General features: G+C 37.4%; 1 protein-coding gene across 9 annotated transcripts in view; it reads left to right on the top strand.

Annotated features, from left to right (window-relative positions):
- Positions 1-25,898, top strand: part of LOC308053603 (neural-cadherin-like) — an 83,103-nt gene that overhangs the window by 38,023 nt on the left and 19,182 nt on the right. For all 9 annotated transcript variants that reach the window (XR_013923691.1, XR_013923692.1, XM_080365044.1 and 6 more), the window contains 19 exons: positions 1,907-2,079; positions 3,115-3,283; positions 4,037-4,207; positions 5,152-5,324; positions 6,334-6,501; positions 7,101-7,350; positions 7,453-7,580; positions 8,442-8,628; positions 9,379-9,522; positions 11,011-11,294; positions 11,809-13,423; positions 15,222-15,315; positions 16,497-16,681; positions 16,894-17,123; positions 20,285-20,562; positions 21,457-21,671; positions 22,392-22,519; positions 23,125-23,252; positions 25,403-25,526. Coding sequence is in view for 7 of the 9 variants with exons in the window: in XM_080365044.1 (XP_080221170.1) it covers positions 1,907-2,079; positions 3,115-3,283; positions 4,037-4,207; positions 5,152-5,324; positions 6,334-6,501; positions 7,101-7,350; positions 7,453-7,580; positions 8,442-8,628; positions 9,379-9,522; positions 11,011-11,294; positions 11,809-13,423; positions 15,222-15,315; positions 16,497-16,681; positions 16,894-17,123; positions 20,285-20,562; positions 21,457-21,671; positions 22,392-22,519; positions 23,125-23,252; positions 25,403-25,526 (4,844 nt within the window). In the remaining 2 variants the exon portion in view is untranslated. The remainder of the gene's footprint in view (positions 1-1,906; positions 2,080-3,114; positions 3,284-4,036; positions 4,208-5,151; positions 5,325-6,333; positions 6,502-7,100; positions 7,351-7,452; positions 7,581-8,441; positions 8,629-9,378; positions 9,523-11,010; positions 11,295-11,808; positions 13,424-15,221; positions 15,316-16,496; positions 16,682-16,893; positions 17,124-20,284; positions 20,563-21,456; positions 21,672-22,391; positions 22,520-23,124; positions 23,253-25,402; positions 25,527-25,898) is intronic.

Here is a 25,898-nt window from a genome sequence, read left to right on the forward strand (position 1 = left end):
CAGAATGAGGTTACCACTGTTTCGTTACAGTGAAGGCAAAAGTATATAAAATATGAGCTAAGTATATTTTTCATTTAAGGACAAAATAATTCACATGACCAATCTTACTTAGCCAAGAATACTGCATGCATGATGAAAAAAAAAAGTGTGAATACTTTGTTGTTTAAGTAATTTGTTCTGAAATACCAGGTTTTACATCTTCTAAAACTCTTTTCAGCAGTTACATGTTTTTAAATCCCCAAAAGAAAAATCCCACAACATTGATGTTCTCTCCAAAAAAAAATAAAAAATAAATAAACAATCCACCAACACACATCAGAGTAGGCTGATGTACCCCTTTAAATTAATAGGATTTGTATGCTGTTGATTGCTTGAAAAAACAAAAGGGGGTGTTTTGGGACAGAGACAAGCAACCAAATTGAAGTGCCATTGAAGGACTGAAGTAACTTAATTTCAGTTGAACTATATTTAACCTGTCGTGAACTGCAATCAAAATCTGAACTTAAATTTTTCAAAGCTCAATCATTGAATATATAGGAAGGAGTAAGCCAACCTGTTATTCTTTCTCTTCATTTCATAGAGTTCACTTAGCATGAAGTTTTAGTTTAAATGCAAATCATGTTTTTTCAATATTAATGTCAGATTCTGAAATGTTGCCAAAAATATGATCTGCAGGTAACTTGCAAGTGTTGAAACGTGATTCTGAATTTGAGAGCTCCTTTTATCCCTTCTGACTTATAAACAGAATTGTAAGTTGCAGGAGTTAAATTTCTAAAGATACTTTGGCACCTGAAGAGGAGCAATGGTTTGAAAAGTGTCTAATTGCCACAGGGGTAGTATACCTGATGCTTCTGAAAAATCTTTATTGAAAGTGCTTGATTTGATTGATGGCATCTCTTAGGATTAGCTCCATAGTAGTATTATAGATAATTATGTATATGTACTTTCATACTTTTTTAATCTGTTAATTTTTATAGTCTTTGAAACTTAATTTTAGAAACATGAGCATATTTTTTTTTTACAACACTGTTGGGGTTTTGTGGCTTAATAAACCCATAAAGGTTTATACAGCGACTTGCAGCAGTTTCTTTTCAGAAACAATGTCAGGGGAATAATCTGTACCCCCTTGTCGCAGAAATGCCAAGGTAAAGCAGACATGTGTCAAAAATAAGTGCTGCAGCTAAAACAATACATTTGCAAGCAAACTGAGTGACACTGATGCTGTGACAGTACTCTGTTGTAATGACAGTTGCTATTGTGCCTGCTGAATAACAGAGGTGATTGATGGATGATGGAGCAAAAGAATGGCAGCTTCTTACTGCAGGGTCTCAGCTGTAATTTCTTTTGCTTTTGTAGCAAATCTTTCATACATCTTTCTCTGACAGTGCCTTTATGTCCCATTGAGTACTGTGTATCATTTGTGTGACTTGGGAGAGTAGCAAAATACACGTTTCTGAGGATATGCCTATATAGCTAAATGCTGGTGTGGTTAACAGGGCGACACGTGCTTTGTGCCAATAATGATACAGGAACATGGCTGGGCTTACTGGTGTGGCAGGTGCAGGTGCAACAGAAGTCTGCCACAATGTTTCTCTGGATTTTTTTGTTAATTGTTTGGTTTTTCCTGCAGCAGATCCATGAAAGCTAGCGTGCACAGGTCACCTGAGTTGTAGCTGTTGTCTCATTTAGCTCTATAGACATGTCTGCAGACAAGCCTGTTGTGCTTAATTTTTTTTTAATATCAGACTGCAGTAAAAATACCATTGTTATATTACACTGTAGCAGCCTTGTGGTTCATTGGTGAATCGGTAAATGAGAATCGTTTGTTGTGATGCTTACTAGTGAGAAGAGCAAGAGTAATTGGTTAATGTAGTAAAAAAAAATAAAAAACACATTGTTTTTACAGGGCTAGTTAGACTTCGTTCAAGTCCGTTTCCTAAGCTGCAGGGGACAGAGTATGTACTTAATGTCACAGCTACTGATGATAACGCCTCTGGAGGGCCCCATTCTCTTACAAGTACTGCCCAGGTTGTTGTGAAGATTGATGATGTCAACAATAACAAACCTGTCTTTCAGAAGGTAAATTATAATGAGGCTCGGTCATTTGTATTAGACTGTGTGGTAAATGTTTAAGACTGTGTTGTCAGTGTGAGTGATGCAGCAGATGAGCTATTCAAGAAGTGGTCCACTTCCATCTCGCTTTGAGTCCTGATGCCGCTGTCTTCTTCATCTTTTCCATCCCTCTCCTAAGACTTACAGGATTTATTCTCCTCTTGTGGCAGAACAGTTCCTGTGAGCACTGCCTTTTCCCTGAATCACATCTCATCTCTGGCATTTTAGAAGATGAGGTTGAGTGAATAACTTGTGGAGGTTCAGTGTAGCAGATGTGAGGAGGAATCGATAGGTATAGCTATCTATGCAGTGGACTTGTTCCACAGTATTCCAAAATAGCTCTTTAAATTGCACAGGCTTCTTTTGATGGTTGTGTGTCTAGAACTGATGAAAGAAAGAATTAAAGTATTTCAGCTTAATTTGTAAAGTACTGTAAAAAATAAATGCTTAAATGTATTTTCAGAATGTTTATTCATATTAAAGACCTGTTATCTAAAAATTTCAAGTTTGAGGCTAATGGCTAAAGTGTTGATGGGCAATGTTGCACATTTTGAAAAGTCAGTGGCTATTCATGTCAGTCTTGGAAACTCTCAGTAGTCTGTCCTTGACAAGGTTACTTTGCATAGAAATTGCTTTTTGACCAAAGCAATTGTGTGCTTTCGGCAAGTATATGTTTTCTTTTTTTATAAGACTTTTACTAATACAAAAAAAGAAAATATTTACATTGGGAAGAAACTAACTTTTTCTCCAAGTATTTTCATTAGTTGGAGATGCTCAGTGGCCTCCTGTTTTGTGTTGCTTGTGTAACTGCAAAATAGCAATTGCAGTATGTAAATTTAATTGTGGTACAGATAAAAGCATTAACATCAGCACATGTGAATGAAAGTGTAGATAAATCTTTTTTAATTCTTTCTGCCCCCCTCTAGTATATCTTTAAATCAAATGGCATGGTGAGTCCTTGATTTTTCTTTTTTTTTTTTTTTTTCTTTCTCCCACTCTCAGTGTCAGTATTACCGGGAACATGCTTCTGTGTTGGAAAACCAGCCTTCAGGGACAGTTGTACTGCAGGTTGAAGCTACTGATGCTGATGAAGGAGACAATGGTGTAGTGAAATATGGCTTGATGCACAGAGATGGTGTCCTACCAGCATTTAGTATTCATCCTGACACAGGTAAAGCAAATACCAGAACTGATACTGGCAGATAGAAACCACTTTGTTACACTGATGGAAAAAAAAGCTTAAACAAAATCAGGCTTCATGCTTTTTAATATAGTTTTTTGATAGCAAACAAAATATAAACTCCATCAGCTGTATGAACAAATATTCCTTGAAACTAAAAGCTTCATACATGTCCAGTACTGAACTAGAACTGATGTTTTCCCTGAAATGTGGAAGCTCTGCTGTGTGAAATAACTTCTGTGTTTTTGTAACTGGATTTAAAAAAAACAAACATATTTTATGTGCACATTGCCTTGCAACATTGCTAATGGCATATAAAATGATTTATCCAATTGACAGTAGTCTTACAAACAGCAAAGAGACTAAGCCTTGGAAGGGAAAACTAAATTCAGGCTGAAATTTTGGAGGATAAAAAGACATGAAACATGCCTTTACCCTGTACTTACTGCTCTTCACAAGAAATATTTTTTATAAACTGCTTCTCTTAAAGTCAGTTTGGTAAATATCTCTGTTTTCTCAATTTAAGTCTAATTGTATGAAGTTTGCATCTGCCTGAGCAGTACAATTTAAGCTGTTGAAGTTGGTAAATCTTGTGATTGGATCTTTGAACCTGAAGTTCACATTATTGGTATATTTAACCTATTGTATTGTATCTCAGTGTATTGACAGACAAATAAACATCTAAATGTAGAATATTGTCAAATGCATAGTAATTTGGCTCTCTGGTATTTAATTTATTTTCAGGAGTTCTGGCAACTCTTCAGATATTTGATCGAGAAAAACAGAGGGAATATCCCGTCACTGTGACAGCAACAGATCAGGCAGCGGAACCACTCATTGGAATGTGTCAGATAAATATTGTCATCTTGGACCAAAATGACAATGATCCCAGATTTGAAAACACCCACTATGAATGTAATTGAGAGTCATTTTTGGATGAATTTCGGTGCCCTGAGTGTGAGCTTACCTGATATATAAGATTTTTGGGGTTTGTCTTTCCTGGAAGTAGATGGTGTGACCAACTAGGTGATTGCAGCCAGAGATGCACTTACCGCAGTTAATTGCGGAATGTTATCCTGTGGAATGTGCAATGTAACAAGTTCAGTCTTGACTTGTAGGCTTTCCTGAGTGTCATTACGGGAAAATTCCTTGAAACAATAGCCATGTCAGTCTCTTTCCTTACCTGACTATTCCAAGAGCCTGTGGTACTACATAGAGATGGAAAAGTTGTAATAATAACGTGAGTGTGCAGCACTGAAAGCTAACTGTATCCTTTGTTTTCTGATTAATAGATTTTTGCCATAAGTTATGATTGCATACTTTTCCCATTTGGATTTCATAATTCTTCATTGTTCGTTGTTTTACCTTTCCTTCTTGATTCTTAAAAAAACCCTCCCTGTTTGTGGGTAAACACCCAGAGGCAGGTATAATATTTGTGAAAAAATGAAGACTGGTAATTCAATTAGTTATACTGTGCAAATCCTAGAAAGCAGTTTCTGACAATGTTGTCCTTTTTTCTGGTTTTATGCAATAAATTAAAATTCCATTTATGTATATTTCTATAATACAGAGCAGTTAGTCCCTTACCAAAATACAAGACATAAAAAAAAAAAAAAGTACCTTATGAGAAATAACAATTCCAGGTTATGAATGTGATAATATGAAGTTCAAATGTGATGCACAGCTCTGGAGTGACAGCAGCTCTTTAAAATACTCAGATTGATTTATGGCTGTTGTTCCAAGGAAGATCAAGTTACAGCTTCCATACATTATTACTTTAGTATTTCATAATTTCTTAGTAAGATGTTCATGGTCAATTTGACTGTAATTATCAGTATGAAATCCTTTCTTGACATTAGATTTCCTAAGAGAGGACACAAGAGTTGGGACCAGCTTTCTTCGTGTTGCAGCCCATGATGATGACTACAGCTCAAATGCTGCCATTACATATTTGATAGCAAATGAAGAACCAAACTTTTTACAAATTAATCCTACTACAGGATGGGTGTTTGTGAACCAACCCATATCTCAGGTATGATGCTTCCTGCCTTTTTAGGCTGGCGATCTCGGTATATCATAGGAGAGACTGAAGTCATGAGTTTGTGTTACTGCTTCACATTAAAGGATCAATATTGTGTCTAAGGCTTTTAGCTCACTGTGACTTGCTTCTAAGCAAGCCCCGCTTTCAGCTGGAAGGTAGCAGCTGACAGCACTGCCTCTGAGACTTGTTTTTCCTATTTCATTAGCTTTGGCATATGAATACCAAGGAATGGAGGGCTGAGACCATAAGCAGGTGAGCAAGAGCCCAGGTGTTAACAGGCAATGAATTAAACCACAAACCTGAATGTGAAAGAGTGTGAAATTTTTCTTCTCATACAGATCCCCAACTTGATACACATTAGTCATGGTGAACCAAGCATAGCTATCCCTTAGGAGGGTGAAGGCATAATGAACCAAACCAGTGCACGTAATTATCCCAAATTTACCAGTTTCAGCCATTTCTAAATACCTACATAAGCAGTTTGATGTTTTCAGTGTTGTAATTTGTGTTGAAACAAAAATATTGTTGTAGATGTCAATGTTTAAATACCTAATAGATATTTTTAATATTGAAATTTAAGTTCTGACACAAAACTTTGGTGAAGGTATATCTTTTTAATATATTATCTTTATTGAATCTTAAAACCCCTACAGACCTAATAACAAAAACTGTTGATAGGTAAGCTTAAGTACCCAGGGGCTCCGCAAAGTGTTTGGGTTTTCTTGCTTTTGTTATAAGCATGTGTGAAATTTGCTAAGGTTATTGAGACAAATAGCAACATTTTCTGACAATCTTAACTAAAGCATATAGCAGCATTTTCAGCAATGTTGCACCTACTTCATGTTCTGAACTGAGTATTCTGCAGTTTTGAATGTTCTTCTGTGCAGGTTTTTTTAAGTGTGCCTTTAATTTTGTGTATTTATTTAATTGAGGGAGGGGGGGAAAGCTCATCTGAGCCCTGATCAAAACCCTTTGTAATGAAACCTTTTTAACTCTACAGACATCATCTATAATTCGAGAGATTATTGCTACAGATGGAGGCAATAGGAGCAGTAAAGTTGAACTTGCGGTAACTATTACCAGTGCAAAAAACCAGCCTCCACAGTGGGAAAGAGACAGCTATGAAGTTGTTATTCCAGAGAATACTACACGAGATGCATCAGTTTTGGTAAGATTGGGACAAACTGGTTTGTCTGTCTATAGCTTTAAAGCTAGAGGGTAGCTGAACATTGCTTATTTGCTTAAATACAGTGAGCTTTTATAAAAGTTTTTGTGTATCGCAGGGACCAATGATGTGCTTTCAGTTTTCTTTCGGAAATGCTAACGGTAATCAGCATTTTGGCTCTAATTTATATGTGTGCAACCATTATTTAATTTCCTTCCCATTTGGATTACACTATAGGTGTTCCAATTTTCTGAATGCTTCTGTGTTACCTGAGGAGATTACTTGCCTTAAAGTAATTAAGAGTTGTTTGGTTTGATTGCTTGAAATGAGTAATCGAAACAGCTTTATGAAGTTACTCCAAAATACCCATTTTTAGGGTAAAAGCATGAGTAACCAAACATGTAATGACTGATAACCTTTGGTTGCAGCTGTATCCGGCCTGGAGATGTATCAGGCAGGGTTAAGATGTGGTATCAAGAAATACTTGTACTACTGTTTTCAGTTGAGAGCTGAAGATCTGCGAGACTTAATACACAAAAGCTTTTAGCAGTGTTGCTGTGCTTACAGAAGTGTTCATTATGCAAACTTTTTGAACTGTGCAGACAATCAAAGCAACTTCTCCCCTTGGTGATCCCCGTGTGACTTACAACCTAGAAGAGGGACTTGTTCCGGAGACCAACATGCCAGTTCGTTTCTACCTGACTCCAAACAGACATGATGGTTCTGCTTCCATCCTGGTAGCTGAGCCACTAGATTATGAAACAACAAAGAGCTTTCTGCTGAGGGTTCGAGCACAGAATGTTGCTGCATTTCCTCTGGCAGCATTCACTACAGTCTACATTAATGTAACAGGTGCGTAAGCTCTTCAGCAGTGTTATAGTATAATCATAGTAGTTATTTTTTTCTTTAAAGTTTTATAGTTTTCTCTTTATGCACTCTTTTCTGATGTTTTAGATGTCAATGACAATGTCCCATTCTTCACTTCATCTATTTATGAAGCCTGGGTAACAGAGGGAGCTGGTATTGGGACATTTGTCATTCAGGTGTCTGCCACCGACCTTGACCTTGGTCAGAATGGTGAGGTAAGCAAGTGGGGACCTACATCTTCCATGATGAAAGGTATGGAACAACTTCTGTGTGAACAATGGCTAAGTAGACTAGAATTCTTCAACCAAGGAAAGGGATCACTAATAGGGAAACATGAGATCAAATAAAGTAGTTAATTACGTTTCTGTCTTGCCATATGAAAAATCCAGCTAAAACTAGTAGGTGAGAGATAGAAAACAGAAGAAATACTTATTTATACAGTCTGTGGTTCAGGTGAAAAATGTGCTTTAAAATGCTGTGGTTTGGAAAGGTCTACATAGACCTAAAATATGATTGGATAAATTAATGGAAGGAAAGATGTGTTAAAAGCTTTTGTGAGTTGTAAATCATTGGGGGTACTGAAAACTGAGCCCTTAAAAAATATGTCAAGTTAACATCAAAAGTAGATGTATTTGTTACTGATTTTAAAAATCAAAAGTAGCTATATCCTTAGAACAAGAGTGCAAGCTGAAGTCAAGTGCGCAAAAACCTACATATAATAGAGACTAGAACATGGTCTATGATACCGAACAAGTTCAAATTCAGCTCTCCTGGGGTTATTATATTAGTACCCGGGATCTTTAGCTGAGTTTGAGTGCTGTTGCACAAGCACTGTACAAACGTGAAGTAGTGAACTCAGGGACTGATTAAACAAGACAAATTTATTTCCTTTACAGATCAGCAGCCAACATGCAAGGAAGTTAATTGACTTTAAACTATATTGCTCAAGCTGGCAGTTGTACCTAGCTTTCTTGGCCCTGATCAAGTTCTCAAATACAAGACTCTTCCTCCTCTCTAAGTATTTAGTTGTGAACAAAAGGAAAGTGTAGGTTAATAACTTCTTTTTAATCCTTTAGATAACTTACTCCCTGTTACATGACAGTGGCAGAGACTACACATGTTTTCACTTGGACTCACAGACAGGCTCAATATACACTGCCTCAGTGTTTGATAGAGAGAAGAAGAGGTCCTATCTTCTCGAAGTCAAGTCAGTAGATGGCTCTGAATCAGCTCGACCTGGAAAACATGGGAAGCCAAACTCAGGTAAGAGACACGTCTGTGGCAAACATGATTTTACCTGGATTGGTCTCTGAAAATAAAAGCTCTGAAGTGCAAGGTTAAATGTTAATTTCCTTTTTTCAAGTGCACTTGTGAAAGAGTGCCTGTTGTTTTGGCTTTGTTTTTTTTCCCCTACTGTTTCTGTGTGCAACAGTTGTGGCAGGTCTGGAAGAGATATTTTATGTGATGACCAGGTAAGTTTTTTGTTCTGACATTAAAGGAAAACTATGGCTTCACAGTTAGTTTGGCGAGTATTTCCTAGCTAGCAAGGATGCACCCAGTATCTGTAGGATGCAGACCTTTGGGTAATAAAGTGTTTCTCAGAGCACTGAATATGGTACTATATTCAGTCAAAAGTAATTATGAAGTATGAAGCAGGAAAGTTCAAGATAGAAAAATCCCATTCTCAATTGACGACTGTTCTTCAACAAAGACTTAAAATTTGGCTTTTGTAGCTCCAGGACAAAAAGTTACGGCTGAAAGCTATACAATTGCCATATTAGGCATCAATTATTCACACGTTATCTGTTTAAACAAGGTGGATGTGACACTGATTTGATGTCCAAGTGCTTTTGAGTAATGTTGGTATATGTATTGTCCACAACCCTAAGGGTTTGTTTCTATATTGTCTGCATATTCGTCTTCATTTAATGTGCAGCTAGACAGTTTAAGGAATTGTAGCTGACAGAAGTGGCACAGCTGAGTATTTTAATGTCTTGTTTCTTGTCTCTCTAGACACAGCCTACGTGCGCGTTTTTATCAGCGATGTGAATGATAACAAGCCTGTCTTCACTCAGAGTGTCTATGTAGTTAATGTGGATGAAGACCAGGATGTGGGCTCAAGTATCATTACAGTCAGTGCTAATGATGAAGATGAAGGTAAAGCATTGGAATTCCTCATAGCTGTGTCTAAAATATTAATGAGTTAATTTCAGCACAGCAAGACGTATTTAGTGGTGTTAGAGAGGTGGATGTCTTTTTGTCTTCAGATTTTAAAACTTTAAGTGAACTGATCAGGCATGAACATTAGTTCATAATGGAGCTGTGAGGCATAAGTCAGCTCTTATTTCAGGAGGCAATGCATTAATGTGGGATGATAGGGAATAATTTCTGTGCCAGCAAATACAAATTTATTATAGATCATACCATTTTCTTACAAATGGGGACCAATAAAAATGTCCTCATTGACTAGAATGAATCAGACTTGATTTCAGTGAGGTTCATTTGCTCTTTCTGTGGACAGTATAGTTGTATTGTTGGGTTTTGGTTTGTTGGTGGTTTTTTTTTTTTTTGGTACACATTCTCATATTTGAATCTAGACTTCCTAAATGCACATGTTGAGTCTTAGCTATATTGTTTTATCTACAAATCAGTCAGGAATTCAGCTGTAATTTGTAAGTCATGTAAAAATAAGTACATAACCAGTGCTTATAAATGAGAGAGGGAACGGTACAGGCTTCTGTCTTTTGGCCATGGTGCACTACTAATTTGACTTTGCTGCATGGCAAAACCATACATATTTTGTTGCACAAGCCCCAAAGGACTGTTCTGTCATTATGGCTGTGAAGCGCAAGTACATCCTGACTGTGTTTAATTCCCCCCTGGCTCAAGGAGGTTGAGGCAAATGTGGCCAAGTTGTACTGAAGAAGGATTTACCTACTTAAGGAATTCTTAGTTTGTTATTTAGGCTGTGTGTAAATCTACTCTGTAGTGTTGGATCAGAGGCCCTGATGTGATGGATGTATGACACTTCATTTCTGTCCTCTTAATAAAGTAAATGATTAAAGATGTAGCTATGAAAGAAGGAAAGAGGAGAAGAATGGTATGTGAAGGTAGAGCTTGCAGAAAGGCTAGAAGTCTTTACTTGATCTAAAACCATTGGGGAATTGGTATTACGTCTAAAATTGTGAGAAGTTCTGTTAGGACTGTCACCTCTGGCTTAATACATAATTATCCTGTTTGTTGGTAAAGCCTGTGCATAAATTAATGTGAGTGCAAAGTGGTTCTATGATATGAGGTGTTTTACGATAACTCATTCTTACACACTGCATGTTAGCAAATAAGAATGTTTCTTTGGTCCCATAGCCTTGGCCAGTCATATTGATCCTTCAGAGAATTCAAGGTATCATAAGTAAAAGCAGAATTAATACTTAATTTCAAAGACACATTTTTATAATAAGACACAGATTACAATTGGACGTACCAGAATTCAATACGCTGGTAAGTAATCTGGCATAGCTGCATGTTTTAAAAGACCCCAAAACTGTTAATACCAAAAATCAGTTATCATAAGATTTGTACTTCCTCTTAACATTCCATGTTTCAATCTACTTCAAGAAATGTGTGTCTTTTGATGTTAATTGACAGGAACAAATGCTAAATTACGGTATCAGATCACAGCTGGAAACACAGGAGGAGTACTTGATGTAGAACCAGAAACGGGAGCCATTTTTATTGCTCAACCACTGGATTATGAAGAAACAAAAATGTATGAGATTCACTTGTTGGCCTCTGATGGGAAATGGGAAGATTATGCAGTTATCGTCATCAATGTCTTGAATAAAAATGATGAGACTCCAGTTTTCTCTATCAATGAATACTATGGAAGTATAATGGAGGAACTGGATGGGTTACCAGTCTTTGTACTTCAGGTAGTGTATGCAGTTTCAGAGATCATATTACAGTAAAAAAGCACAGATTACTCTGGTAAAATTATGTTAACAATAATCCAGCAGAGATATATTAATGAAATTTAGTTTTACTGAGGGTTTTTTTGTCAGTGGAAGAAGAGAAATGGACTTTTGTGGAAAAATAATTACAAAGATAGTAAGTAGGAGAAGCAGGATTGATCATTTGTGATCCTAAAATGCAAATAATTACATTTAAAAATAGCTATCAGAATAGCATATTTAAATTACCTCTACAAGTACGACAATATTATTTTAGTGTTAGAATATCTACATTGTTATTGTAGTGCAAAGCATATTTACTTACTCTGAATTGTCCCTCAGCTGCCTTTCATTTGCCATTTATTTGCCCTGCACATATTAATTGCATGTGATATTCTTTTGCTTGGACTCCTTTAGACTATAGCAGCACATAGGGTATAATGCAATCATTGCATATTTTGTAATTTCTATGTCTTTTTTTTCAAAACTTCTGTAGGTTATGGCAAATGATCCTGATAGTAATGTGGATGAAGGAGATTTGAGATACTCATTGCATGGGCATGGTGCAACAGATATTTTCACAATAGACGAGAAAACAGGCAGCATTTACTCTCACAAGATGCTGGATCGGGAAGAGAGAGCACTGTGGAGATTTGTTGTATTGGCTACTGATGAAGGTGGAACAGGACTTACAGGATTTGCTGATGTAATTATTAATGTGTGGGATGTAAATGACAATGCACCCATGTTCACATGCATGCCTGATGATTGCAAAGGGAATGTCTTTGAAAATTCTCCTGCAGACACATTAGTCATGGAAATGGGTGCAGTTGATCGGGATGATCCAAATGTAGGTCTTAATGCTGTCCTGACTTACAGGATAACAGAGAATGTAAAAAATGAGTTTGGTACTGACATGTTCAATATCGATGCCAATACTGGTACAATCCATGTAGCGGGGGGAATGCTAGACAGAGAAAGGACTGAAAATTACTTTCTTACTGTTGAAGCAAGGGATGGGGGAGGGCTAACAGGAACTGGCACTGCCACTATCTGGATTGCAGATGTCAATGATCAAGTACCTAAATTCACAAAAAAGATGTGGCAGGCAGTAATGTCTGAAAACAGTGCCATCGACTCAGAAGTTCTGCAAGTGTGTGCTACAGATGCAGATGTTGGGGAAAATGCTGACTTAATATTCAGTATCATCGGTGGAGACCCAGACCAGAAGTTTTATATTGAGAGTGACAAAGAATGGCAATGTGCCACCATTCGACTGAAAAAAGAATTGGATTTTGAGAATGCACATGAAAGGCAGTTTAATCTTACTATTACAGTAGAAGATCTTGATTTTTCTAGTATTGCAGTATGCCTGATTGAAGTTGAAGACTCTAATGATCATAGCCCAGTTTTCCTTTCTCAGTTTATTGAGGCAAGCCCTGTCTTTGAAAACACGCCTGTAGGTGCTACAGTAGCCACAGTGAGAGCTACAGACAAGGATTCTGGTTTGAATGGGAACATTATATATTCTATAAAGTCAGATTCAGATCCTATCAGACAGTTTGCAGTTGACCAATATGGTCATGTCGTTGTGGCAAATACACTAGATCGTGAAGCCATTCAAAAATACAGTTTAATTGTACAAGCTTCAGATCAAGGGACACCTGCCCACACTGGAAGCATTACAGTTTTGATTAACTTGCTTGATGTTAATGACAATGGACCAAGGTTTGAGGCACCATACACGCCTGTAGTTTGGGAAAACATGCTGAGGCCTGAAATTGTGTATATGAACCATACATCAAAGCTGCTTCATGCATTTGATCCGGACAGTGAGGAAAACGGGCCACCTTTCACATTTTCATTGCCACCAGATTATCAGAATTCTTTGGATTTTTCTCTTACTGACAACAGAAATAACACAGCAACTATAACTGCTTTGAGGTCCTTTGACAGAGAAAAGCAGAAGGTGTTTCATCTGCCAATAGTTATAACAGATAGTGGGATTCCAGCTATGAGCTCTACAAACACCCTAACTATAACAATTGGTGATGAAAATGACAACTGCCATGAATCTGGCCATAAGGAGGTCTATGTGTACAGTTACAAAGGTAAGTACTATCTGGATATTATATCAGATCCATGAATATAGCACAGTTTTACACATGATTTTGCTCTTGCAGTTCTTAATTATTTTTTTTAATAGTTTACGTATTTCAAAACTGAAACTACAGTTCTATAAACTACTAAATGATGTGAATGAGTAAAGTATATTTGCAAAGCTCAGACCCTAGTGTGTAAAAGATCACCTACCAAAAAACTGTTAGCTGCAAACAAGTATATAATGCACTTACAGAAAAAGCAGTATTTTCATAAAGTGATAAAAACTGTTTTCTGTCCACTAGTTTTTCACTCGCACAGAGGAAAGGGGTTTTGTGTGTGCATGATGCATGGTATGGAAAGTATCTGATGCTGAGAGATCTGATGGGAATGGCAGAACTGAAGCAGTTGGGAGAAACAGAGGTTCATAGATGAGCCCTACCCAGTAACTGTAGATCAGTCCCACCTCTGCTGTGACAGCCACTGTGTGGCAGAACAGGACAGAAATCTTGCACAGGGAGGTTTTCTGCTGGCAAGAAGGGGTCTAAGAAAAAGCTGTGTCAGTGCTTTTTTAGGAAAAGAATATAATGTTTGGGGTGCAGTAAATGACTGCTTTCTAGAACATGTAGTCTTTGAACTGGGAGAAAAAAAAAGATGCTGTTCTAGAAGTGTTCTTGAGTGATGTGCAGTACATACTTCAAGAAGTACTATCAGGAGAGCTGCTCTGTGATAGCAGCCTCAGTACTATGAGGTTTAATGTTATAGGGGGAGAGAGCAGAGCAAATGCATCCGTTACATGAATGTTGTATGTTTTCTCATCAGAGTGGTTTAGCAGAGGATGAGTAGTTTAATAATATTTTCTAAAGCTTGTCTTGGATTTCTGTTACTGTGTTTTTCCTGAAATTACCTGTAAAACTTGACCTTAAACTAGTCCTGGTGGCCCTTGTTAAGCATGGCTTATTATGCCTTTCCCCAGATATTCCATTCTTGGGGAATTCCATAGACTTGGCTGTATCTAAGTTATCATTGCAATAGTAGAATTTCTGATAAATATTAGACATGTTGATCTGTGGGAGGTATTTTGCAGTGAGTTATTTTTGTGGAATTCAGTATACCTAAGCTAGAAAAAGATGTGACCAGATCCTACCATAGAAATGAGAGAATGAACTTTCTCGGGTGGATTGGCTCCAGATATGAATCTTAAAAATTTCCCATGTTGCTGGATCTTGGCTGTGACGTTCAAAGGTCTCCTTCCTTGGAGTTGCTCCTTTTGCTATCTAGAACAGTTGCTTGGGTGTTCCACTTCTGTGACAGCCCACAGGGGTTTGAAAAAAGGGCCAAGAACTGGCACAGCTTTGTGGCTTCTTGCCCATTTCCTTTTCTTAGCCATGTCCTTATCTACCAGCTGCATCCCACAAGATGCTCTCCTTCTTTCACTGGATTCCATTTGTGTGCTGTTTGAAATAATAAGAGTAGCAGTGAAACATACGGGGATTAATTCCTGACGTGGTGACTTTTTTTTTTTGTCTGGTAAATTTATATAGAGTTCTATTTATGTATCATTCTGTAATTGTATTGTGTTATTTTCAGCTTTACTTCTTTCTTGTGACATCCATAGTGTACTCACATTTTCAGAACTGGCAGAAATCGTATGACAAGCTATATATTATTTTAAGGATCCTGGATCATAACCATCACCAAATTGAGCAGGAATCTGAAAATAACAGATGTAGTAATGAATGCAGCAGAATATAAAATGCACTGAAAAGCAAAAATTAAATGCAGATTTATTATAATTTATCTCAACAGGAAAATGGTCAACAACAGTGCTTGGGGAAGTGTTTGCACCAGATCAAGATGACTGGGACAATAAAACATTTCTCATTGAAGGAAAACTGCTCAAGTGAGGATTGTATTTGTGTCAAAATGAGTGATATTTATGCTTCTGTAATTATTTTACTCACCATGTATTTCTCTGTGTTCATGTTTTGCATAAAGCCAAAGTCATTGAGTGTACTAAGGAGTGTACCTTCTGAATGCTCTTTTTCTTTTTTACTTGGGTAGCTAGGTATTAAGAAATTAATGCATTAAATTTTTTTTTCCAAGAGATTGCAGGATCAACCATAATGCTGATTTTTTAGTCAGATGTCATCACTGTTTTATTTAAAAATGTACATTCTGTAAGATGCAATTTAAAAATAGAGTTTTTAATACTTGCTCTCAAATGTTAGAGTTGATGGAATACAAATCCCAAATTTAAAAGGGCAGAGTGGAATCATTTCATCTAAAGTGGAAGGGAATTTGGTGGTCTCCTTTGATGGCTAAATTTACAATTGCATGCGAAAACCATGACTCAGATTAGTGGAGTGTCTTCTGTTAACTGAAATGTTGAATTGGATCCTTAATGCCTACTTATACATTATTTGTTCATATCGTAAAGTTGAGATGGCATATAGCATAATTGTATGCTGTTTGAAATGCAGAAAATGGGTTTGAAAATTAATTTTTTTTTGTTTCTGCTGTGAATAAGAATTCAAAAGCTTTAGGCAGCCCCAAATTAGACTGACTTTCTGTCCATCGGCAGCCCCTGGACCTATTCCCATATTAAGAGGTTACTGTTCCATAATAGTGGTCATGGAATATTTCCATAATTACTGATTATTGTCCCTGTGAGGTGGCAAATTAAGATGATATCAGAGATTTCATCCAGTCCTTATCGTGTTCCAGATGGGTAGATGAGCATCTGTAACGACTTTGTGTAGTTTTATCACTTTTTTAGTACTTACCTCATAGACCTGCCCGTGATGACAACGTTGAACTCCGTGGTTCAACTACACACTGCTTTTATTCAACTTCGGGAAAGTGTGGGGATTTGGGAGTGGCAGAAATATCTTTGTATAAGCTCTGCAGATAGTAATTACTGAATTAAGATGTTTCTGGTGCTTTTCTGAGGCTGTTTACTAATTTGTGTAAGTTTTGAACCTATAACCTTCATAGTAACATTTAAGGCCTCCTGAATTACGTTAATGAATAAAGTGCTCAATTTTAATTTATTAAGGTTTCTAATTGAAGATTTATGTCTAGGTCTTTCAGATTAAATCAGAAGACTGGTTCTTTGATGATGGTGGATAACACTTCCCAAGGAATATACAACTTGAAAGTTAGAGTTTCTGATGGAGTTTGTCCTGATGTTATATCTACAGTACGAATCCATGTCAAAGAGCTGGAAAATGAAGCCATAAAAAACTCAGCCACTGTGCGTCTTTCAGGTTAGTTTCATTTGCTGGTGATAGTTTATATATATAGCTGCCTCTATAACTGAATAATTATGTGATGTAGGTATCATTATATCAATACTTGATTTATCACGGTAGGGCACTTTCCTGTATGTTTCCATATTGCAAAATAAGAAATAAATTGAGAAATTAACCTATGGACTCTCAGTATTTCATGTTTATCTCTTTTTAAATCCCAAACTCAGATGTCACAGCAGAGGAGTTCATAAGGAGAGACAAACATGGCAAAACAAGACATGGCCAGTTCAAGGAATTACTAGGAAAAATGTTACCTGCTAAGCTTAGTGATATCATTGTCTTCAGTGTGATGAACATAGATGGAAGACAGACAGATGTAAGATTTGCAGTCCATGATGGCTCGGCATATTACAGACCTGAGAAACTACATGCTGAGATGGCAGCATTTAAAAATGAGGTATATTCTCTAGGGTTATCATGCATCTATGTAATTCACCCAAATACTGAGTTTTTAGGTTATATATCCCAAACCTCAATAGAAGAATATGCTAGATCTACAGATAAGTATTTTTTCCAGCTTCACTCAGGACAAAAACGCTTGTCAAGCAAGTGCTTAATTCAAGCTTTCTCCCTTACCCTTAGTCTCATACGTACAATTATTATACAGTTGTACTAACTTCTGGTTCAATAAATATAATGACTTTTTAGTCGCAGAAAGATGGTTCTCCGTTCCCTTCATGGTACAGTTACCTGTGTTTCATTGTGTAATCTATCAGACTTTTGAATATGATGTCAGAAGAAATCCTTGGAAGCTGAAGTGGTACTGTAGTACAGAGAATGTCTTGGAAATGACAGCTTTTTGGATGTTCCAGATGCTGATGATTTGGGTAATCACATCAGCTTGTTGTTAGACACTTACAGTAGAGGCTTGATGCCACCCAGATGGAAATTCTACTGTACAAAGAGCTGACACCTTATAGAAGTGCTGGAAGGAATATGCAGGTTAGAACAGCTACAACATTAGTGAGATGGAGACAACCACTTTTGTCATTGTATTTAACTCACCAAAGGACAACTTTAAATATGAAGTGACACCCTCCCCCATGTTTTTTTTAAATAAATAAATAAAATAAAGGGAAAATAGTTTTTGAATGTAAGATGCTTTCCTCCCCTTCCTGGTGTTCCCTATCTGTCCTGCACGCCGTTAAACTTAATTACCCAGACACAGTCTGTCTTGGCTCCACTTTTTTTTTTTGTAGTCCTCCAGATTTTGGTTTTGCTGCACTCCTGCAGATGCTTCTGAATAGATGCTAAATAGATGCTAAAGCTACTGCTTTGCACAAGGGCAAGATGCCACTGCTTGGCTTGTAATTTGCGCTGGACAAGGCAGCACTTCCTGACATGTAATTTGTGGCTATGGGGGCATATTTGGGTTTAGTACATCGTTCATTTTATGGAGGATTTTTCCTGAAGAGAAGATGGCACTTTCCCTTTTGTGAATGTGGCAGGGTCTGCCTGATTCTAGGAACCAAAGAGAAATATCTTAACTTGCCACCTGCCTACACCTTGCTGTATCTTAAATAGTTGTGTGGATTATGGTGAGACTCTGAAGAGTGACCAAGTAGGAAATATCAGAGACTAATAGTATTAGTGAAGCGTAACGACTGCTTCTTTTGCATATATACTGAATTAACTGCAACAATATTACAGAAAACTGCATAGAATTCAAATATTCTGTCCCATAATATATGGCAGGTGAATTCATCAAAGTGGTAACAAGGGGATTTCTTCACATATTTTAATGAAAAATTATGTTTCTATCAATTATATATCACTTTTCAATATTTAATGAATAGCTCTAGTGAGCAATCACCAACAGTTTACAGAAAACCACTCATAGCTGGGTAGTTTTTGTACATGTGTTTAACTAGAAATACAGAAAATAAGTAATTAGCACTGGAGTTATTAATTGAGTTGCTAAGTAAATAATATGTTTGTATTACTTCCTTGGGATATAGCTTCACAACAACTGTTTTTATTTAGCAGAGAAATAATCCATCCCAATACTGTAAAGGAGCCAAGGTTGTTTATATACACTATGTTTTTCTATAACAGTATTACATAGCTGCCTAAACGTGCATTATAGACTCTCCACTAATGGTGATGGATGTGGGCAGCAGACATGAAACTGCATTGTCAGGATGCATCATGTCATTATAAGGTATATTTTATGCCTTTGGGGACATATTTTCAATACATGTGACGATATTTGAGGATATACTCACAATTGATTATAAAGGTCAAAGTTCCTATAGCGGTGAATTGAGATGATTGAACAAGGGCGAAAATAAAGTAGAAGTGCTTTACTATTTGTTTTGATCCTTTCAAAGCTTATTTTTAAGATACCTGTTATACATTTTATCGTTTGAAAAAATACATATTAAATGTATAAATAGAGTCTAAGTCTGATGTAATGTTGTTAGCTTTACATTTGTATACCTCAGGGTATACCACTGTGAGAGCAGTGAGGTCTCTTGTATTCGGGTTTGAGCACTAAATATGCATGATGTTAATGTATTTGAATCACCAAATACAGATCAAATTCTGAAGCTTTATAGGCACCTGTGCAAAATCCCCAAACAAGCAGAGGGAAGGAATCTGTTGTGCTAGGGAACAAATTTCATGGTAAGTTAGTCCACTGCGTAGGCTGCTGGCTAAAGCACGGAAGGTCTGAAATAACGGCAGCCCTGTTGCTGTCCTCAGGCTCTGAACAGCTTGCTTCCCTTCTTCCTGCTTTCTGCTAGTTCTTCTTTGGTCTGTTCTAATCAGAGGTTGCAAATTGTGGAGACCCTGTTACTACATTGCAAGACCTATATATACAGTGAGGCTCTTCTCTTTATTGGGGTATTTGGGCTTTCAGGTGTAACCCCAATTAGCGACAAAAACAATGAACTAGCCAAGATTAATGTGGAATAGGATACCGTATCCAGTATGCTGACTTGACTGCATTTTGTTTCACACAGTTTGTCATTAAATCTAAGTTCATGGGGCACGAATCAGTAGACTGAATCCCAATTGCTGCAAAATTGTCTTGTCAGGCCACTCTCTGTGGGCGTTATTATTGAATGCAGCTCAGCCCTGCATTTTCCTGTGTCTGTAACCTTACATGCAAGAGAATATCTTGCACATAATATCTGGGTGTAACTCACAAGGAAGAATTTTTATGCTGGCTTGAGCTAAAACATGCCTATTGCTATCAGGGTGCAGAGAAGTGTGATACAGATGATGCAGCTTGGAAGGTGGAGTATCGCTGCTCTCAGAGCTCTGGTACTTGGGGAAAAAATTTAGTAGGCCAGTATAGATTTAACATGTTCATAGTCAGTTGTGTCAGTTGAGTAAGTTTTTAGGAAATACTGCTACTGTCATTTTTTTCAAATCTTTCCTGTATTTGTCAAATCATTTTGCTTGCCTGTCTAGTCAGGGATGTTAATAATTGATACTCAAGAAACAAGCATTCCGTTAAGTCTGTGATGGCGTAGATTTTTCAGAAATTAAGGAGTAAGTAAAAGTATCCATTAAGACAAGACTGGTGATGTGTTAAACTCTCTTTTCTTTTAGATCCAGTCAGCTTTACAATTCAACATTTCACAGATTGATGTAGATGAATGTAGGACTGCAAATTGTAGTGAGGGCACGGGCTGTACAAACTACTTCATCATGAGTGACATCCCAACAGTGATGGATACTGGAAGCGTGTCATTTGTCTCCGTAACAAGCAATGTCAATGCTGTCTGCACCTGTGCAGCTAGGGACCGAGTTCATCAGTCTTGTTCTTCCTACCCTCAAAGCCCTTGTCTCAATGGTGGGGTGTGTATTGACACTTTGAATGGTTACAGGTGAGGAAACTTGTATTGCAGATTCTCTTCCTTTTTTTTTTCCTTCTATTTTTAAAGTAATGAATGGAGCTTATAAGGTACAGGTCTTAAAAAATCATAAATGTAATTATGACTGAAGGAGAAACAAAAAAACCCCATGAGTGCATTGAAGTGTAAACCTAATGACAACAGGATCTTCACTAACAGTCCAGTGACAGTGCTGTAGTCCTGACAGTGGTGGAAGTAGTGTGTGAGTGAGAAAGAAAACCCTGGAGAAAAAACAGTGGTTTAATTAACGTGTCATTTTTGAAGAACACCTAATTCAGTATGAAGGAATGGGAAGTGTGCTTCCTGGATTTCTGTTTTTTTGGTGGGTTTTTTTTTGATTGTTTGCTTGCCCCAGCTCAGAAGAGTCATAATAAAGGTAACTATCAGTGATAGTGGCAGGGGTATAGGGGGAGTGAAATGTAATTTAAACAATGGGTAATAAGCAGTTTAAAAAACATTAGATAAGAAACTTGCTTTATTATAGCATCACCTGGCACGTGCCAGTATTCCTTTCATGAAATTATACTGGATTATTCTAGCTAGGAATTAACCTCCCTGAGTTTTCTCTGTAATAGATTGGACAATTGATGTTTGGTGTTCTGTTATTTATTTAGGGAAAAAATTCTTTGTTCTCAAAAATATGGCCTCCAAAATACTTCCTTTTGATGGAGATAGTATAGTGGATAAATATCTTTGTACTCTTACTTTAATAATTGCCAGGCACCCCTGAGATTCTGCTAAAATCTTTATTGTTTCACTGCTGGTTTTTTACTGTGGTTTAAGTGGTACATCTGTTGCATGTAAAGCCAAAAAAAAGTTGAACATTGGGGAATTTTGACTATTTTTTTTGTGTTTGTGCTCTTTCAGATGTCTTTGTCCTGCTTCATTTCATGGACCAGACTGCCAGCAGACTAAGCACAGTTTCCATGGTAATGGTTATGCATGGTTTCGTCCCATCAGGCCTTGTTTCGAAAGCTTGCTCTCTCTCGAGTTTATTACTGCGGTTCCTGATGGACTTCTACTGTATAGTGGTCCTTTATCAAATCCAGAACCTGGGAGTACAGAAAACTTCATTGCAATAGGTACTTCTGCAGAAGTGTTTGAAAAAATTAAATGTCTTTTGGGAATGGGTTGCTTGCGAACAGTGTAGTAAAGAGTATGAATTCTGTCTTTCCCTCTTATGACCTGATTTATTTTCTGGTTTGAGAATATTTTGAAACGTTTCCTAATAGGTCGTTCTTCTTTGATGTCTATTTTTGTAGCCTGCACCTATGACTTTAGGTCCATCACAGAGTTGTAGAAATCAAGGGGAATGCAAAATAAACAGATTTATATGTATATATAAATAAATACCTTTCTAGGAAAACTGTAGTGCTATAAAGGAATTTATGTACTTTGAAGATAACTATTACATGATTAATGCAGTCTTGGTCGCTTGTCATTCTTATCCAGTTTGGTGAGAAAAGAAATCCACTTAAGCTGCTTTCAGTCTTGGAGCATTTTTGCACTTTTTTTAAGCAGCAATGATTTGATGGATGAATCCAGCCCCAGTGTGCCACTGTAGGAAAATTTATACACAATTAGAACTCATTTCTTTATGTTGACACATATTTTTTGTGAATTAATACACAAGATGCACAGTATGGTTGGCATTTTATATTTTCCTAATTAGTTGAAAGGTAATGTTGTTAGCTGTTTTTAATCATTTACCTCATTAAATCAGTACAATCATTAACTGCTAACATATCCAAAATGGAAAAATTCTCACAGCTGAATTTAATTTCTTGTTCATGTTGTATTAGAACTCTCCGGTGGTATTCCTGTGCTGAAGATGAGCCATGGCTTGGGTTTTGTGACGCTGCAGTTTCCAAGTCACCTGAATGTAGCAGACAAAAAATGGCATCAACTAGAAGTCAGAACCAATGGTCAGGTCAGATTCGATTTTTTTCCACATCAAGATATTTGTATTTCCAATAGCATTTCCCTGTGCAGAAACAGGGTGGTAGAAAAACCAGACCGGTTAATTACATGTATTATTACAACTGTGTTTGTAGATTTGATGAATAATGCAAATTTTGGAAAGACAGCGTTGTCAATTCCAAATATACCTATGTTGTAATCCATGTTCTGGGATCAGAGGAATCTTTTTTTCTCCTGTTTTTTAAGTTTTGTGGCACATATGGAATGTGCATAAAGGCTTAGTTGTAATTTGTGCATTCAGTGTACACATTTGGACACTGAAATCAATTACCTATGCACAAAAAGCAGATGAAAAATTACTTGCAAATGCAGTTACAGATTTTGCAAAAGTGGTTAAACTACTGAAAAGCATAAATTAAATGCAGAATTTAGTGCCTTCTTTTGTTAAATGGTTCCATTTTGGCTTTACTGGTTATTGTAAGTTGGAAAACAGAATAGGAAAAAACCCAGCCCTTTTCACTTGATGGTATGCAAATGAAAAAGGTGGAAATTCGATAACTTGTTTATTGAATTTTACAGAAATTCTTAATTCATTAATCCCATGTTTTGGTGTAGGATGTTCGATTCACTTTGGATCACTGCGGTGCAGCTGTTGTTTCAGAGATAGAAGGAGTAGGTAAATGGCTGTCCACTGAAGATCGTACAAATTGTGAAGTCGTTGGGTCTGTGCCACGAAGAGCAAGGTACATTTCTGAGATTCACTGAAAGACAGTGTATTTTAAGGCCTTTGAACATTTTGGCTATTGAATGGAAGCCAAGTTATTAATGACTAGGGGCATAAAACCATTTGCTTTTCTCTAGGGCCTTCTGGGCTAAGTCTGGACCTTAAAGCACTAAAACCATTTTGAGGAACCAGTCTTCCTCCGAGTAGTGGTGCAGTACTAAATGAGAACCCTAGAATGTGGTGTGGCTAATACTGGACCTTCTGTGGGTTCTGTGTACCATCCCTTACCCACAGGATTTCTCTCACTATCTTTATCAAGTCACTGTAAGCCTGTTCTTGAAAACCTCATGAAATTAGGCCAGTCTTCCTGTCCGACTGGTGTATGTCTGAGGGCTCCTACTGACAAGCTTTGGTGAACGTTAAGACACACTGACACATGGGATTCTCCAGTTGATCCGCCTTGATCGCGGAGTCAGAGGAAGTGCATGTGTATCCATCCCTCAGCTGATAACTTCACAGCTGGGTGTACTTGGATGAACTGCTGATTAAAGCAGGCTGAGGCTGGTGTGTCGCCTTGTGGGCTGTCTCCTGATGCGGCATACAATCCACCTGTGTGTCTTCTCCAGCAAAGTAATACAGCTGAGGTGCGATAATGACTCTGGTGGTTTAAATTGCTTGTACTGTTGGGTCAGCCCTTCGCCCTTAAAACTGAAAAGGTTGGAAAATCTTATTAAAAAAGCAGTTATTACTTTCAAAGCAGAAGGATGTGTTCAGCTGCGTTCTGCAAGGGTTTGGATTCAATATAATTCCATCCTTTGAGCTGATGTTTATTGCCCTTGGTGATGACACCAGGCTGGGAGAAATGACCGGTATGTTGGAGGGCATGACTTGGAATTAAAAATGAACTCAGCAAACTGAAAATAAAACCTGAAAATACACTGTGCTTTTTCCACTATGACAAAGGGCCAAGTATTGCATGTAAGCAGAAATAACCAGCCTCACAAAGGGAAAGAAGGTAGCAGCTGCTCAGTGTCTGTAAAAGGTATGAGTAGTGCAGCAATGCCACATTAACGTGAAAAAGATGAGTACCACACAGTAATACCTCAACATGTGGGCCTCTCTAAGACATGGAAAATAACCTTTCCACTCTGGTTAGCGCTGTTGGGCCTCAGCTGGAGTTCTGGGGTCCAGTTCATGCACCACGGTGTGGGATAGATGTGTACCAATGGGGTATAGTCCAGAGAAGAGCAGTGATTGTAATCAGCTTGCTTGGAGGATAAGACCTATCAAGAATGAAGGAATTGAGGTCACTTAACTGAAAGAAGGGAAAACTGAGGAGAGGGATGAAAATTCTCAGTGTATATAAAAGCATGCTGCAAAGAGGATTTAGAAAATCTGTTTTATACAGGGCCTTAAGTTACAATGAGGAGTATTCAGGTTTTATTTTAGGGAAACCTTTGTACTAATAAAGATACTTGAACTGTGGAACAGATGGTCTCAGCAAGTGTGCTGGCGAGCACTGGGATTAAGCCTTGTCAGCAGATGCATGGAGCCCTCCTGGTTGTGAAGGGAGCACACAAAAAAGAGAAAAATATAAGAACAAATGAAAACAAAAAATGGAGTTGATAACTCAGGGAAAAAGAAACCATGTGAGGACTAAAAGAATGTGGAATTCTTTGGCTCGTAGAGGTGGCTGGGAGATGTTGCAGAGCCTGGATGCGTGTACTGTACCTCTTAGACCACATTGACCCAACTTTCAGGTTTCTGACCTTTTATCATACACAAAACAGTCTTTGTTGTAGTATTCTTAGAGTATAGGATGAATGTGCACACAGAGAAGTACTTAAAGGAGAATATGGTGTCTGGAGTATCACAGCTGTTCCTGACTTGAACACAAACATACCTGAATTATAAGTGTCCCACAGTTAAACTCCTATAGACTTCACTGTCATGTTTAAAAAATTAATCACTCCTTATTTTAAATGGCTGGGTTCTGCTCTCTGACTGACTGTATTTAAGCGAAAGAATAAGATAAAACAGTTACATTCTTTGTTACTTATAAAGCCTCTGTTATTTGGAAATGCAGTTTAGATGTTTATCTGCCTTATATAATGCCTATGTTTGAAGGTAAATTCACATCTGGTTTTATTATTCATATGATTTCTAAAGGTATTTGAATGTGAACCATGTTCTCCAGCTGGGTGGCGTGAAAGAATCGTTACCATATTCCTACCCGCAATTGCTGCACAAACACTTTTCTGGTTGTTTACGCAATTTCATCTTGGATACTCAGGTAAGGGAATTTAAGCATTTTGCTTTAGCAAAGGAGTAAACTTCTTTATTAAATTTTTGGGAGTTTTGTATTATCCCTGAGACTTTTACTTCCATTTGTCTATTCGATGCCCATATATCAGTGTAAAATACAAGAAAATGCTGGATTTTGAGGCCATAATTAGAATAACTACCTTGAAAAGTAGTTTCTCAATTACAAGCAGATGTATTTATGAGCCAGAAACTGTGCCTTTGTTTATCCCCTACTCCATGCAGCTGTCTTCCAAGCTTCTTTGCGCATTCAGAGAACTTCTGAATGGCAATTGTATAACGGTATATTTATGCCAGCTGTCTGCTTTGTTGGGGAGTATTAGGGGGTTTTTGTTTTCGTAGT

Source organism: Falco punctatus (genome assembly GCF_963210335.1).
Source record: "Falco punctatus genome assembly, chromosome: 14".
Classification (NCBI taxonomy): Eukaryota; Metazoa; Chordata; class Aves; order Falconiformes; family Falconidae; genus Falco; species Falco punctatus.